The 16504-nt window shown below is 35.0% G+C and overlaps 1 protein-coding gene across 1 annotated transcript in view; it reads left to right on the forward strand.

The window, feature by feature from the left end:
* LOC107736996 (sn1-specific diacylglycerol lipase alpha-like) overlaps positions 1-16504 on the forward strand; it is a 40125-nt gene that overhangs the window by 19533 nt on the left and 4088 nt on the right. Inside the window, exons 9-17 of the mRNA XM_016548385.1 lie at positions 1377-1530; positions 1739-1822; positions 2318-2395; positions 2487-2567; positions 5212-5354; positions 6555-6623; positions 6707-6779; positions 8760-8968; positions 12406-12530. Coding sequence (XP_016403871.1) covers positions 1377-1530; positions 1739-1822; positions 2318-2395; positions 2487-2567; positions 5212-5354; positions 6555-6623; positions 6707-6779; positions 8760-8968; positions 12406-12530 — 1016 coding nt within the window. The remainder of the gene's footprint in view (positions 1-1376; positions 1531-1738; positions 1823-2317; positions 2396-2486; positions 2568-5211; positions 5355-6554; positions 6624-6706; positions 6780-8759; positions 8969-12405; positions 12531-16504) is intronic.

A 16504-nucleotide genomic window follows, 5' to 3' on the forward strand; every position in this document is an offset into this window, starting at 1 on the left:
ACATCCAAAATAAAAGTTTTTGTTTACATAATATATGTATGTGTGCTGTATATTTATTATGTATATATAAATACACACACATGCATGTATATATTTCAGAAAAATATTAATTAAATATATTTATTTATAAATAAATATATATGAATATAAATTATATGAATATAAATATAGACAAATAAATACATGTAAATATTTTCAAAATATATACTGTATGTGTGTGTATTTATATGGACATAATAAATATACACAGAACACACACGTATATTATGCAAACAAAAACTTTTATTTTGTATGCAATTAATCACGATTAATCGTTTGATTAATCATTTGATATATGTATATATATATATGTAAGGGATTAACCGAAACGAAAAATCTTGGCTGAAGCCAAACAAAATAAAACACTGGACCGAATACCGATCACAGTTTTCGCGGGGGTTTTTTCTCCCATGTATTTTGCCAGTTTTTTTTCACCATTTCATAAATTAAATAGCCAAAATGTGCTTTTTACTGTTTTGTCTTGCTTTTCAAAGAAAAAAAATCAATAACAAAACAATTTATATATTATATTATAATATTTTATAATATTTATAAATTATATATTTATATTATAATATTTTTAACATTCTAGCAGACATTATACCAACAAAGCACAATTTAAGTTGTAAGTAAAATACTATTTTTGGCCATTTTTGAGACCCCCTTCTTGAATCAGGCATGTATTTTTTTACTGTACAAATAAATGCAGCCTTGCTGAGCAGAAGAGAATTCTTTTAAAACATTAGAATATATTACAGATCCCAATTTGAACACTGTGTAAATGTTATAATAAATGTATTATTAGAGCTGTTGTAATTCCTAAGTATTTTGCGTTATATTTTTGTTCAACCCCTTGAATTAAAGCTTAAAGGCTGCACTTCAATTTCATCTTGATTGTTTTATTTTTAATTTAGGGCTGCACGATAAATCGCATGCGATATTTAACGCGCATCTTATCAGTAAAGCCGGTTCTGTAATCAGCGGTAAATCTCCATCACGTGCGTCAATATCGCATGCGATTTATCGTGCAGCCCTATTTTAATTCTATTCCGGTGGCATACAGAGCCGAAATTATGAAAATTGTGTTTGTGTGTTTATATTTACATATTTATATTTTTTTAGCATTTTATAACTGAGAATAATTTACTTTTGTCATTTGAGTGTATATAAAATGTAATGTATAATAAATGTGATTTATTGTCAATTAGAAATCACATTTTTATTTTATTTATATTTGGTATCTTTTTTTCACATGGCTATTAAATGAAAGTTTGTTATAGGACATATGAATGAAATCAAATGACTTTATTTTTTCTTCTTTTCTTCTCTCTCGTCAGCTGTAACACTTCAGTTTCAGGTTCTCGTCTCTCTCAGTCCATCACCGTTGAGGAGGACAACTGCTGTGGCTGTAACGTTCTTGCCATCCGACGACAATTTCTGGACCGAGACCTTAAAGAAGTCCAGATTGTCTACACATCCTGCCATGACGCAGTACGGCATCTTAAATTAATTCTTCAGCTCCCCTGACTTAATCCTGAAAAATCCCGAGGCGTAATGTCTAGTGTGATAAATGTCTGTTCACATCAATGAGTCACCGCCTGACTAAAATAACTCAATTTGAGAAGCTGTAGCTAATGTGATAAATGTGAAGCGTGTGATCAAGACTAGTTATTGTCTGTATTTTTGATGGGATCTGCAGGTTTATGAGACACCCTTCTTTGTAGCAGTGGATCATGCGAAGAAAAAAGTCGTGATCAGCATCAGAGGGACGTTGTCCCCTAAGGTGGGACAACAACGCAGCTCTTTCTCATTTTACACATAAGCACATGAGGTCAGGCTTCATTGTATGTTCATAGAATTAAAATAGTAGCTGTTTCTAAGCAGAGTGCTTAAGCAGTGACATAAGAAAGTGCTTTAACACATTTTCGGGATGAAAATAATAATTCAGTCATCCATAAATTATACATCCGACTGCAAGTACCAGGCTATCGATTTCTTACAAAGCTGTGCTAGTTTCATGTTTCTCGTATCACTCTGTGGTCTCTTCCATTTCACATTATAAAATAACTTAGACTCAAATCAATATTTCATGTCCTTTTATTTATTTATTTGTTAAGTAGCCATGTAATAGGTGGGCTAATGTACAGCGTGACGGTCAATATTGCTAAATAACCCCAGTCGTTTTTTTGTGATAATGGCTGGCCTGCTGTACTTTATCCCTTACGCGAGTCTCTGGTTTGTCATTTGATAAATTTATACCTCTCTCTGTCTTTCTCAGGACGCTTTAACAGATCTTACTGGCGATTCTGAGCGTTTGCCTTTAGAGGAGCAGCACGGCACATGGCTCGGACACAAGGTGCTACACAAACACGAATATAAACTCAAACACTGGCAAACAGAAAACATATTGAACTTTGCAAACTCATTCTCATGAATCCTTTATTTAGGGAATGGTTTATTCAGCTGAATACATAAAGAAGAAACTCGAGCAAGAAATGATTCTCTCTCAAGCCTTCGGGAGAGATTTGGTAAGTGTAACCATTTGTCATGCTTTAAAACATACATATAGTTGACATAACAGGCATTTTAGACATCACAGAGCGTAATTATATTGTTTTTCCACAGACTGCAAAAGTCAGAAAAGTTAGAAAAGTGTTCTAATTTCCAAAAACTTTTGCTCTACAGCCGTGCAACACACCATTCAAGGAATCACCATATGATCAGTTGTGATTAAACTTCAAAAGGCTTTGATATAATTAAATAAATGTTAGCACTGCTCATTCAAAGTAAAAATGCAGCACTGTTGTGCTTTCTACAGGCTTTCAGTAGTTTCAATAATTCGCAATCAGTGAATACCAAATGCTTATGTTAAGGTTTTTATATAGTAATATGTTGTAGATGTTTGTAAGAGTGCATATTTTATCCCCCCATCTTTTTGAATGAGCAGCTTTGAGTAAAAATTAGGGCTGGGTTTTGACACAAATTTCACGATTCGATTCGATTCTCATTCACAAGCTTTCGATTCGATTCGATTCAATATCGATTATTTTGGATATATATCAGGTACAGTACTTGCCAAATTTTCTCAAGGAAAAAAAATCTCTCAACTAATGCTGTAAAATATACATGAGAGTCATTTGGTACTACATTACTATAATATTGAAGGTTAAAATTGACAAATTTGTACGCTATAGCCTACAACTGCTTAAATTACACTTAATGAAGTTTAAAAAAATAATAAAGTTACAATTACATAATATTTTTACTTCAATTCGTTTTTTTTTTTTTTTTATATATAAACATTTAAATGGTCATAAAAAAATATAACTTAAACATTGAAGAAAAGTAAAAAATTATCATTTATATGGTGCATATATTTAGCAAAATGCCCCTCTCTACAGTTTATTTTTCTAGGACGCAGATTTGTGGAAACATACGCCTTCACTTAATCTATTTAAGAAGATAATTTCAGAGTAAGTCAGAATAATATAAAATGTCACGATGTATTATGAATCAGGTAAAAATGTATCATGCCAATTATATAGTCAAATCAGAGATAATCAATACATCAAATTCTCAAAGATAAATCTAAGAGTAAAATATGCATACCTCAGAAAAATACATAGCATGGAGTGTATGGACGCGCTCCACACCGTGGATTACTTTGGATATATATCAGGTACAGTACATGCCAAATTTTCTCAAGGAAAAAAAATCTCAACTAAAGCTGGAGAGTCAGTTGGTACTGCATTATAATATTGAAGGTTAAAATTGACTGATTTGTTAAAATTACACTTAATGAAGTTTTTAAAATAATAAAGTTACAATTACATAATATTCATTCTTCAATTCGTTTTTTTTTTTTTTATATATATAAACATTTAAATGGTGGCTATCATAAAAAATTGATGGATTTATTCAAACAAACATAAGAACAGTAAAAATGATAATGAATATGTTATGTGGTGCATATATTTAGCAAAATGCCCCTCTCTACACTTTATTTTTCTGGCTGTCTAAGTTTATGGTCACCGAATATTTTTGTTTCTGAGGTAAATGTGACGTTGTTTACAAAACTTTACATTGATGTCTTTGCGCGGCTGAAACACTGATTGAGCGATTACATGAGACAGGATACGGATTGTAAAGTTGTACTCTTTCTTTTAAATTACCTTCGGATGTTTAGTCATGTTTATTTTGTGCTGAAGCTGGTATTAATGTGGAGGAGATGATTAGTTCACGTGCGCCTCGCGCTGCTGTGTCTGTTGAACTGAGGCGCTACGTTTTTGAAAAATCACTTACTCTGCCTTTAAACAGCGCCAAAACGGCATTTATCATTTAAATACTGCAATACAATGGATGGACAGAATTTGAAATCTGAGACTTTGCTTCATATTAAAAGCACCATAGCACAATATTTATTGCGATATATTGGATGGGAAGTGCCCTTCAATGTTCCGTCCATTAACTGAAAACTGGCTAGACTAATCGATTCTTGGGATTTAAGAATCGATATCGTTCCGTAAAAAAGAGAATCGATTAATATCGAGATATCGATATTTTTTACCCAGCCCTAGTAAAAATGCATATACATGTCAAAATAAGAGTGTATTTCGGGCTTGTTTATAATTAAAAGTCCCACATTATGCATAAAATCTAGTTTTGGTTACACAATCACCTGTATATGGTGTTTAATTCAACATAAAATCTTGTGGCTTCTCTCTGAACCACAAGAAAGTCTCTCTATAGGTTTTACTAGTTTTGGCAAATTAATCTGTTTATTGCCTCTCTTCAAACTCTGTTATTAATGTATGAGCAAAATCTAATATCAGTCAACCTCAAATTTGTATGTATTGCTATAGAAGTACATAAACCAACTACAAAATATGTATATCTTGAAGTTCTGAAGTCGAATGTTTGCTTGTTGAAGTAAAATAGTACTTTTTGAGATTGTCTGGGCTTGTTCTGTATGAATATACAGTATTCATTTCATTTGTGCAGGTCTTAAAAAAGGTCTAAATTTTTTAGCATGGTATCGAGACAAAACTTAAAGTAGTAGTAAATTCAGCCCAGTATCTTCAAACAACATTTGCATGTTGCTTGCAACATTTGCATTGTGCATGATATCATATGACACTAAAAGGTCCAATGGTGCTTGCGTGTGTGTCTCAGGGTAAAGGGACGATGCACTATGGGCTGGTGATTGTGGGTCACTCTCTGGGTGCGGGTACAGCCGCCATCCTGTCCTTCCTCCTCCGGCCGCAGTATCCTTCACTGCACTGCTATTCCTACTCCCCTCCCGGCGGCCTGCTCAGGTCAGTGTGACCTCTCTATTGTTGCTCTGGCATCCGTTTTACACTACATTTATAGAGAAACCTGAAAACTGATCTCGTCTGAGAGAGAGAGAGAGACAATGTTTAGCCGTCACTGAAGCATGATGACATTAGATAAGAGATTAAACTGATGTGTTAAAGGATTAGTTCATGCAAAAATGAACATTTTGTCATTACTGTTACAACCTGATGTCGTTTCAAAACTGTATTATGAAATTAGAATTTCTGTTTCCACTCAAGGAAAGTGAATGGTGATTTATAAGCTCCAAAAAGCATTATAAAACTAGTACTCTAAATCCTTAGTTATGATTTATGAGCCATAGTTATGAATACATTTATATGAGGAACAAAGCATTTTTCTGTGTTTTTTACTTCTTCTCATCTGCCATGTCTCAGATCATATGTTTTGCAGCATTGTGGTCAGTCACATGACTTGTGAGAACCAGAGGTGTTTGGTATTAGTGACAATTGCAAGTGTGAATTTGATTTAGAGCTCCAGAAAAAAATGTAACACTGAAGGCTGGAGTAATGAAGCTGAAAATTTAGCTTTGCATCACAGGAATACATTACATTAAAATAGAAAACGGTTATTTTAAATTGCAGTAATATTTCGCAATATTGCATTTTTTACTGCATTTAAAAAAAAGAAAAAAAAGAAGACTACTTAAAAGACTTTCAGAAACATTTTAAAAATCTTACCAAACGTTTCATTGGTAGTGGTAGTTCATTTAAAAGCTATTATGGCAGCTTCAGAGTAGCATTCTTTAATGCTTTTCTAAATAAAAAAAAATTAAAAAACTCAAGAGATTTGTCACAAGCTACAGATCTCCTTCTCTGTAATGCAATTGGTTATTAGCACAAAAACATGCATGGATGCACAAATCCACTAGATGCACTAATCTTTTGGAAGGATATTATTTGAGTTGAGAGTCACTCAAAACCTTTTCTGAGTTTTTGATTTGAGAAAACTCTTACCTGCCACACTTTAAAAAGTCTTTGCACAGTTTTTTTAAATTACATATTCTTTGTAAATCTAAATATAAAGTCAGCATTAAATCAACTGTTGAATATTACACTGAAATCTGTCACATCATGGCAGTAGAACAGATTGTGAACACTGTTTTTATGTTGACATCAAAGAACATGTTTGAACACAAGCTTCTGTGTCTGTTTAATTCATAGTGAGGATGCGATGGAGTACTCGAAAGAGTTCGTCACCTCAGTCGTGTTGGGAAAAGATCTGGTCCCCAGGTAAATGAGTGTTCAGCTGTGCTTGCGTATATTTATAAGTCTGAGCAGACGGATGTTAATCTTCTTCTGTTGTGTTCATTCAGGATTGGCCTCTCTCAGCTTGAGGGCTTCCGTCGCCACCTACTTGAAGTCCTACAGAAGAGTGATAAACCAAAGGTGAGCTGCTTTAACTTGCTTATTCCCAGCGTTAGAACATAGTCTCCATGTGCCACGAACTGTTAATTTACTGTACAGTATACGTAACTATATTAATTCCATTCCAGTGAATGAGATAAAAATTTAATGAAATAAAGAAGGAAAAAAATAAGAACTTGATAAATGTTTTCCTTTCAAGAAATTTGTACACAGTATATAAGAAATGATCTACAATCACTCTGGTTTGATTGCAAAATAAGGAAGATCACGACCCTGACAAGGAGTGGTTTATTTTATTGCCATAATAGCAAATGTGGTTTATTTTGCCATAATGATGCTGACTGTACATTGAACTAAATATGTACAAATATGTACAGAATCAAGCATTCTAGAGAGTCCATGCATGTGGGTGATGGTGCAGTAGCATTTATTATCATTGTATTGTGCCAGTAATTAATTGCCCTCATTATATCTCTCACATTGTGCTTCGCCCATATCTTTTTCCTTTGGGCGAATAAAGTAAATGATCAATTGTTATATTACTAATTATAACCTCAGATCTGGGTTTCTTTTTTCTTTTTTACATCTCTTTTCTAGTTCATTCAGTGGAACATTAATCTCTTTTCTCAGGGTTGTGGGTTTGGGCCTCACATTTGGGTGCGGTTTAAAAGTACACTACCATTCAAAGGTTTAGTGTCAGTAAGATTTTTAACTAGTTCACCCAAAAGTGAACATTTTCTGAAAATGTACTCACCCTCAGGCCAGGGTTTGTTTCTTCTTTGGAACAGATTTGGAGAAATGTATCATTACATCACTTGCTCGCCAATGGATCCTCTGCAGTGAATGGGTGCCGTCCAAACAGCTGATAAAAACATCCACAAGTAATCTACAAGTAACTCCAGTCCATGAATTTACATCTTGTGAAGGGAAAAGCTGCGTGTTTGTAAAAAAAACAAAAAAACATCTATACATTTCAAACTTCAAACTGTTGCTTCCACTAAAATACAAGTCCTCTATCCATAATATTGCTTTCTCCAGAGAAAAAGTTGTCTCATCTAAATCAGGAGAGGAATATGCACAGATCAAGCACCGTTTACAGGTGAAAACAAGCCAAAACAGTTCTAAACAAATATGTGGGTGGATTTTGATATGAGAGGACAACTTTTTTTTACTGGAGGAAGCGTTATTATGGATTATGGACTCATATTTTGGCCAGAAGTGTCATTTTAAAGTAATGATGAATTAAAATATGCAGCTTTTTACTTCACAAGACATTAATTGATGGACTGGTGTCAAGTGAGTTGCTTGTGGATTATTGTGATGGTTTTATCAGCTGTTTGGACTCTCATTCTGACGGCACCCATTCACTGCAAAAGATCCACTGGGGATCCATTTCTCCAAATCTTTTCCCATGAAGAAACAAACTCATCTACATCTTGGATGGCCTGAGGGTGAGTACATTTTCAGAAAATTGTTGGGTGAACTATTCCTTTAATTTCTTTCTTTCAAAAAAATTAAAAATAAAAATCTTACAGACCACAAACTTTGAACAGAAGTGTACTCTATGTTAGTGCTTGCTTACATAACTTATAGTAGACCCGCTGTCCGGAAAAGTAGTCACCTACTCAGTTTATCTTATATAAATGACTCACCATACACCACACAGCTTCAGAGATTTCTATCAAATCCAACACTGTGCTGACGTGCAGCAGAGATGATGCAAAAATGAAAGCGTAGACACCTCCATTGCCATTAATGCTGCTTGCATCATGAACAGCGTCTCATATCTCACTTATATTTTCTGCCAGCCTCTGATTAGTTTCAGGGAAGTTTGTGAGAAATTTGGCCTCTGTGTGATGCATTTCTGCTTATTAATGTGCATTATTAATAGAGCGTACTTTGGTGGTTAGCTGCTCTTAGCAGGAAATGATGCTTGAAATGCTGCGGCTCACTAGGTTTTGGAACAGAGCCTGTATGTTTCTCTCTGTCTGTTTCCATCAGTGGCGGATCATTGCTGGGGGTACAAAGTGCATCCCTAAATCAGAGCTGCCCCTGGATGACGAAGCCCCTGTATCTCAGGGCGTGACCCCCTCTAACTCTCGCCTGTGGCTTCACCCCAGTGACCTGAGCATCGCCCTGTCAGCCTCCACACCGCTCTATCCACCGGGACGGGTCATTCATGTGGTGCACAACCACCCGCCTGAGATGTGGTGAGTAGAGAGGAAGTAAACTGAATGGATTAATGGAACAAGGAAATGGGAGTCTGCTCTTCAGATACGAGGTACACTCCAGTGCCTGGTATTATATTGAAATGTCTGGCACTGAGAAATGGCAGTTTTAGAGATTCTGCATATTTAGATTACCTGTATGAAGGTAATTTAATGCCTAAAAGATTTGCATACGCAGGGTAAGAGTTGTGGAAGTGTACATGTTGGGTGAACTATTCCTTTAATTTCTTTCTTTCAAAAAAATTAAAAATAAAAATCTTACAGACCACAAACTTTGAACAGAAGTGTACTCTATGTTAGTGCTTGCTTACATAACTTATAGTAGACCCGCTGTCCGGAAAAGTAGTCACCTACTCAGTTTATCTTATATAAATGACTCACCATACACCACACAGCTTCAGAGATTTTTTTTTCTGTTTCTATCAAATCCAACACTGTGCTGACGTGCAGCAGAGATGATGCAAAAATGAAAGCGTAGACACCTCCATTGCCATTAATGCTGCTTGCATCATGAACAGCGTCTCATATCTCCCTTATATTTTCTGCCAGCCTCTGATTAGTTTCAGGGAAGTTTGTGAGAAATTTGGCCTCTGTGTGATGCATTTCTGCTTATTAATGTGCATTATTAATAGAGCGTACTTTGGTGGTTAGCTGCTCTTAGCAGGAAATGATGCTTGAAATGCTGCGGCTCACTAGGTTTTGGAACAGAGCCTGTATGTTTCTCTCTGTCTGTTTCCATCAGTGGCGGATCATTGCTGGGGGTACAAAGTGCATCCCTAAATCAGAGCTGCCCCTGGATGACGAAGCCCCTGTATCTCAGGGCGTGACCCCCTCTAACTCTCGCCTGTGGCTTCACCCCAGTGACCTGAGCATCGCCCTGTCAGCCTCCACACCGCTCTATCCACCGGGACGGGTCATTCATGTGGTGCACAACCACCCGCCTGAGATGTGGTGAGTAGAGAGGAAGTAAACTGAATGGATTAATGGAACAAGGAAATGGGAGTCTGCTCTTCAGATACGAGGTACACTCCAGTGCCTGGTATTATATTGAAATGTCTGGCACTGAGAAATGGCAGTTTTAGAGATTCTGCATATTTAGATTACCTGTATGAAGGTAATTTAATGCCTAAAAGATTTGCATACGCAGGGTAAGAGTTGTGGAAGTGTACATAAGACTGTAAGCGTAAATTAAATTTGCATGCGCAACAGAAGCTTTGAAAAGCAAGCGTAAGAAAAAATTATTTGCAGCATTTTACTGTTACTCGTAAGTGTAATTCAAGTATTGTGAAACTTCATGCTAATGCAAAATAAATATGATCTGCATTCTTCTGACTTCCATTTTTCCACGCTTACACTTTTGGCACGTTGTTTTTGCTAAAATACGGTCAAAAGTACTGCAAGCCTTTGAACAGTGATTTGCAAGCGAAAACAACAGTTTAAAGAACTGCAAAACGGATTGACTGCATAGAACCAATCTGTAAGCGCTTACAATTTTGGCACGATTCTCTCACTAATTTGAGTTTTTGTGAGGGGGAGGGCGGGTCCACCACCTTCTTGTAGCCAATCAAATGAGGCTCTCGCTGACTATCCATTTACTCTTATCCGATTGGTTCAATAAACACATCACATGCCAAAACATTAATCTTCATTTAGTTCAGGATCGTTCTCGCTGCCAGAATGGTACTTTTAATGTACACATACATTAAAAATAAAAATAAATAAATAACAACTTGATTAAAACATGATACTTTATAAGTTGTGTACCATTAGGCTAGACTCCCTTGTGCTCATACTGAATTGTGAGTTGGTGTTAACATTATTGGATTGGTTTGGCTTTACATTGAAATTTCATTGTCTACTGATCAGGGACGATTCCATTTTTTTTAAACTAAAATTTGGTTAAATAATAATTGAACCAACAGTAATATATATTTTTTTACTTTAACATGTTGTAATTTAAGGGGATTTGACTAAATATTACTAAAATATTATCTCTAACTTATTGGGAACTTATTCACCATTTATCATCTGTAATACCATTGTGTAACCACTAGATGGCTCTATAAAAATAAACATATAAACATGGCTGTGTGTTCCCTAGTGGCTGGGAACGTTGGATTCCCGCATAATTAGTTGCTTTAATTTGGATATATATTTAGACATCATTAAAGACATATTTTTTATCAAAGTTGTATTTTTTTTATTTTTTTTTTATTTTTTTTGAAAGTGTAAGTTTTTGCGTTAGTCAAAACGCAAAAATTTTGGCAAATTTAATTTACGCTTACAGTCTTATGTACACTTCCACAACTCTTACCCTGCGTATGCAAATCTTTTAGGCATTAAATTACCTTCATATACCTGCCTTTTTTGGTAAGTGAGCTGTAGGAAGTTGACGTGAATGGACACATACATCAAATTAAATAAACTGGGCTAAACTGGGTTGTAGCTTAAAAATGTACACTACTGTTCAAACGTTTGGATTCAGTCATTTTTTTCCCCCCAAAACTTTTATGCTTACCAAGCCTGCATTTTTTTAAATAAAAAATGCTGCAAAAAGTTTGATAATGTGAAATATTATTAGTTTTAAATAACTGTTTTCTATTTGAATATATGTTAAGATATAATTTATTCCTGTGATGCAAAGCTGAATTTTCAGCATCATTACTCCAGTCTTCAGTGTCACATGATCCTTCAGAAATCATTCTAATATGCTCAAGAAACATTATTTACTATCAGTGTTGAAACTGAATGTGATGCCTAATATTTTTGTGTAAACAGTGATTCAATAGAAAATGCAATAGAGTGTGTACAAGTCTGTCATTATCGATCAGTTTGATGCATCCTTGCTGAATACAAGTATTTATTGATTTATTTATTTAAAAGAAAATCTTGCTGACCTTAAACTTTTGAACACTTGTGTAAGTAGTAGTAAATATCATCTACTAGTAAATGAGTAAAACCTGTTTCTCTTGCAGTGTTTGCAAAAAAGGTTTTGTTCTTTACAGAGACATTTTTAATTAAACCCCATCTAATGTAGAGCAGTTCATTTTTTATCTGTCATACAATATCTTTGATGGCAGTTGGGGGTCTACAAAAGTGTATAGGCCTAATGAAATGCAAATGTTGGTAATATAATAATTGTTTAATATGTGTTACCGTTTTGTTTTCTCAAAAATTACTCTTACAAGAAATATATAATTATTTCAGATCATGATTTCAATAATGCAAAACATACAACGCATGGCCTCTGTGGACTTCCATATGTTTGGAAATAGATTTTTTAAATTTCATTCTATGCTTCTAGGAAGAGTTGGACCTTTTATTTCCAGTAATTAACTTTGAATGTGTCACATCAGTTTGCATAGTTTTCCTGTGAGTCTAAGATTCCTCTAACCATCTCTCTCTCTCTCTCTCTGTAGTTGTGGTCAGGAAGATCCCACTTACTCCGCTCTGTGGGGGGATAACAAGGCCTTTGATGAGGTCATCATTTCTCCAGCCATGCTGAATGAACACCTGCCCCATGTGGTGATGGATGGCCTCAACAAACAGTGTGTGTGTGTGTGTGTGTGTGCATTTGTGTGCACGCTTTTCTGTCTAACACTTGCCAAATGCAACGTCAGTGATTGGGTAGCTAATGAAATGCCATTCTGGGCAAATCTGAGTAACACCGAATCCAGCATATATAAATGCAATAATAATATTAACTAAGTAAAATAATAAACTTTCCAAACGAACTGGAGAATATATGAAATAATAAAATAAATGCAATAATTTTGCATTATAAATACATTGTCATTTTGATACACTTGTATTAATTAAGTTTAATTAGACTATTTTTGCAATCCTGGCTTCGCTCTTGACTTTTATATGATTATGAGAGCGTTAAGACAAGGATATTTTAATAATGCCTCTGATTAAACATTAATAACAAAATTTAAGTTGGCAAGTTTGATTAATTTCTTTAAAGCAGTTCAGACTGTCCATTTCAGTCAATTGATTCAAAAATCAAAACGATTATTCATTTGCATCATCACTCAAAAAACAAGTCTCTGTGTGGTTAAAAATGTTTTTATGAAAAAATACACAAGTGGAAAACGTTGCTGAATATTTTAAACTAGATTTGTGCTGAATTTAAATATTTTGATAGATATCTCCAAGGTTGCAAAATAGTAAAATATAGTATTTATGCTGTAAATAGTGTTGATACTATTTAGTAAAATATTAAATTATATAAAGTTAAATTATGTGATTTTCAGCAGCCATTACTCAAGTCTTCAGTCTCACTTGATCCTTCAGAAATCATTCTGTCACTTTTGATCAGTTTAATGCATCTTTACCGGATAAAAGCGTTAGTCTAAATTGCCCAGCAGCCCTGTAAAATAACATGTAACATAAGGTAAGTTCCACTGGATTCTGGTGTTCCCAGATCTGCTTTTGTTAATGGAATGGGTTTGGGGTCAATGAATCAGTTGCTTATAAGGCTTTTGGGCTGCAGTGGACTCCAGTGTTGCAGATCTGTGTCAGCATCTTAGCCAAAGTGTGTCCTTTGTCTGTTTTTGCTGGACATAAAGGTCTGTCTTTGTTTTTGTCCCCTGAAACCGGAATTCCACGAGCATAAAAGCATTTCTGGCATGCTGTTTCTTCTTCTTATTGCTATTACTGTTGCTCATATATAAGGTTAGGGGTTTGTTCAGAGCCCTAAACCTAAGTATGAAACTTTGGGTGCGCAACTTGTCCTGCTGCATATATAATGGAATGATAAATCTAGTTGCTCTTAAACTGGGCTGTCATACTGTCTTGTTTTGTTTTCTTCTGAAAGCATGTTCCATTGTTCACATGTCTGTTGTATGGTAATGTGTTGGTTTGTCTTCACAGGTGCTGGAAAACCCATATTTAATTTCAGAACTTATTGCTGCACAGGTTGGAAGCCAGAGAACTAGCATCCAAGCGTGTGTTTCTGTCCCTAACGCACTTCCAGATCCCTCGCTAACGCGTCTCTGTTCAGATTAATGTTTTATGGTTCCAGATACATGCTCTGCTTCTCGAACTCCCAGTGAAACGGTTTCTGTCCAACCACGAGGTTCAGACGCTCACATGAACGGTTTATCGCTCGATATTACTGTCAGTCTTCAAGCAGCTTCCAAGTCAAACTCTCAAAACACTATGACAGAAACTCTCACCCCGTAATGTCTGTTACTGTAGATACATCTTCTATTGAGTTAGATATAAAGCCAGGAGACAATTTCTGTGCCCTTCAACAACCATCAACATGTCCATCTCTGTCTGAATCCCCAATGGTTGCATGTGCTCCCCAAAACGTTGCCCAGTCGAACATTTTATTGACCTCTACAAAGTTGGACTTGCCAACATTAGAAATGCCCTCATCTGTCCAACACTCAACCATCAACTTTAACAGCTCTTTATCTTCCAAAATGACAAATTCCTCCTCTGATGTGTCCACTTCTGAGTCCCGCTCTCAATTCCAGAAGACAACTTCCCAAACTCCATTTCCAAACACATCAGATTCCTCTTCTCCCCCAGAGTTCCTGTTAAAAACCAGCATAAATACAGACTTTTCAGAGATCCCCTCAACTGGACTAATGTCTAAAGACACATTAGCTGATCTCTCAATGGAGAACAGTTCTACAAAATCCTCAGTCTTTGATAACACACCTTTAACTTCTCCTCAGGCTAGATTGAGTTCCTCGACTGCCCAATCTGAAGAGACCAATTTTAGTGGCACATGTTATATCTCAAGCCTCTGATATACACTACTGATCAAAAGTCTGGGGTCAGTAAAATATATATGTTTTAAAGATATTAAGAATTTTATTGAACAAGGATGCATTAAATTGATCAGAAGTGACAGTAAAGACATTTATAAAGTTACACAAATTCTATTTCTAATAAAGCTGTTCTTTTGAACTTAATATTCATCAAATAATTCTGAAAAAATGCATCACATTTTTCCACATAAATATTAAGCAGGACAACTGTTTTAAACATTGATAATAATAAGAGACGCAAATTAACATGTTAGAATGATTACTGAAGGAAAATTAAAATGTAAAATATATTCAAATAGAAAGCATTAAATTGTAATAACACAACTTTCACAAATTTTTACTGTATTTTTTATTAAATAAATGCAACCTTGGTGAACATAAAAGACTTATTTCAGATACATCAAAAAAATCTTACCGACCACAAACTTTTGTTTGTGTGTGTTACACAATGTACAGTCCAACCGAATGCATGTGCTTTCTTCTTTTGCAGCTAATAATCTCTGTTCCTCGCTGCCAGAAACATCCATCAGCTCGAGCTTTGGGCATCTGTGGTGTCATTCTCTTCCTTTCTGCAGGTTCCTGGTCTCTCTATCAGTTCCTCTTAACTTCCTGTTTTGGTGTCTGGTTTTTGCTTTAGCAGTTTGCAGCAGGATTTTCATTGCAGCTTGAGTTTCCCTCTCCGTGTGCCTTGAGTTTGTCACCTGGTCTTTTACTCTTGGAGGTGGATTTAGGCCTTTGGTGGTTCTTGCGGTGGGCATCAGCGTTTGTTTACCCTGCTTGTTGGTGGTGGTAGTTCTGCCTCAGAGGGTATATTTAAAGAAACAGTGAACACTGTGTCATCATTTTTACAACATGTATAACCAGGATAAATATCTCCTTTTGTGTTATATAGAGGAATGTGGAATTTTTTTTGCTTTAATATTGCAGAAAAATCTGTGAAATTCTGCAGAAAATGTGCAAAATGGACTAAAAATCATGTTTACTCACTAATCTGTTGACCTAACATGCAGTTTACTGTTCATTCAAGATGCTTTTATTTACTTTTATAATTTTTAGAAAAAAAATAATGCTTAATCCAACAACTATTTTTTATGGAAGCCCGGAATTTACAAAAAGGTTATTGCGACTTTTTATCTCACAATTCTGACTTTTTTTCACAGAATTGCGTGATATAAACTTGCAATTGCGAGTTATAAAGTCAGAATTGCGTTTTTTTGCTTTAATATTGCAGAAAAATCTGTGAAATTCTGCAGAAAATGTGCAAAATGGACTAAAAATCATGTTTACTCACTAATCTGTTGACCTAACATGCAGTTTACTGTTCATTCAAGATGCTTTTATTTACTTTTATAATTTTTAGAAAAAAATTAATGCTTAATCCAACAACTATTTTTTATGGAAGCCCGGAATTTACAAAAAGGTTATTGCGACTTTTTATCTAACAATTCTGACTTTTTATCACAGAATTGCGTGATATAAACTTGCAATTGCGAGTTATAAAGTCAGAATTGCGTGATATAAACTCGCAATTGCGAGACATAAAGTCGCAATTCTGAGAAATAAAGTCAGAATTGCGTGATATAAACTCGAAATTGCGAGTTATAAAGTCAGATTTGCGTGATATAAACTCGCAATTGCGAGTTATAAAGTCAGAATTGCGACTTTATCTCAATTGCATGCGTGATATAAACTTGCAATTGCGAGTTATAAAGTCAGAATTGCGAGATATAAA

The sequence above is a fragment of the Sinocyclocheilus rhinocerous genome, unplaced genomic scaffold (genome assembly GCF_001515625.1).
Source record: "Sinocyclocheilus rhinocerous isolate Xijiao unplaced genomic scaffold, SAMN03320098_v1.1 scaffold433, whole genome shotgun sequence".
NCBI classification, from domain to species: domain Eukaryota; kingdom Metazoa; phylum Chordata; class Actinopteri; order Cypriniformes; family Cyprinidae; genus Sinocyclocheilus; species Sinocyclocheilus rhinocerous.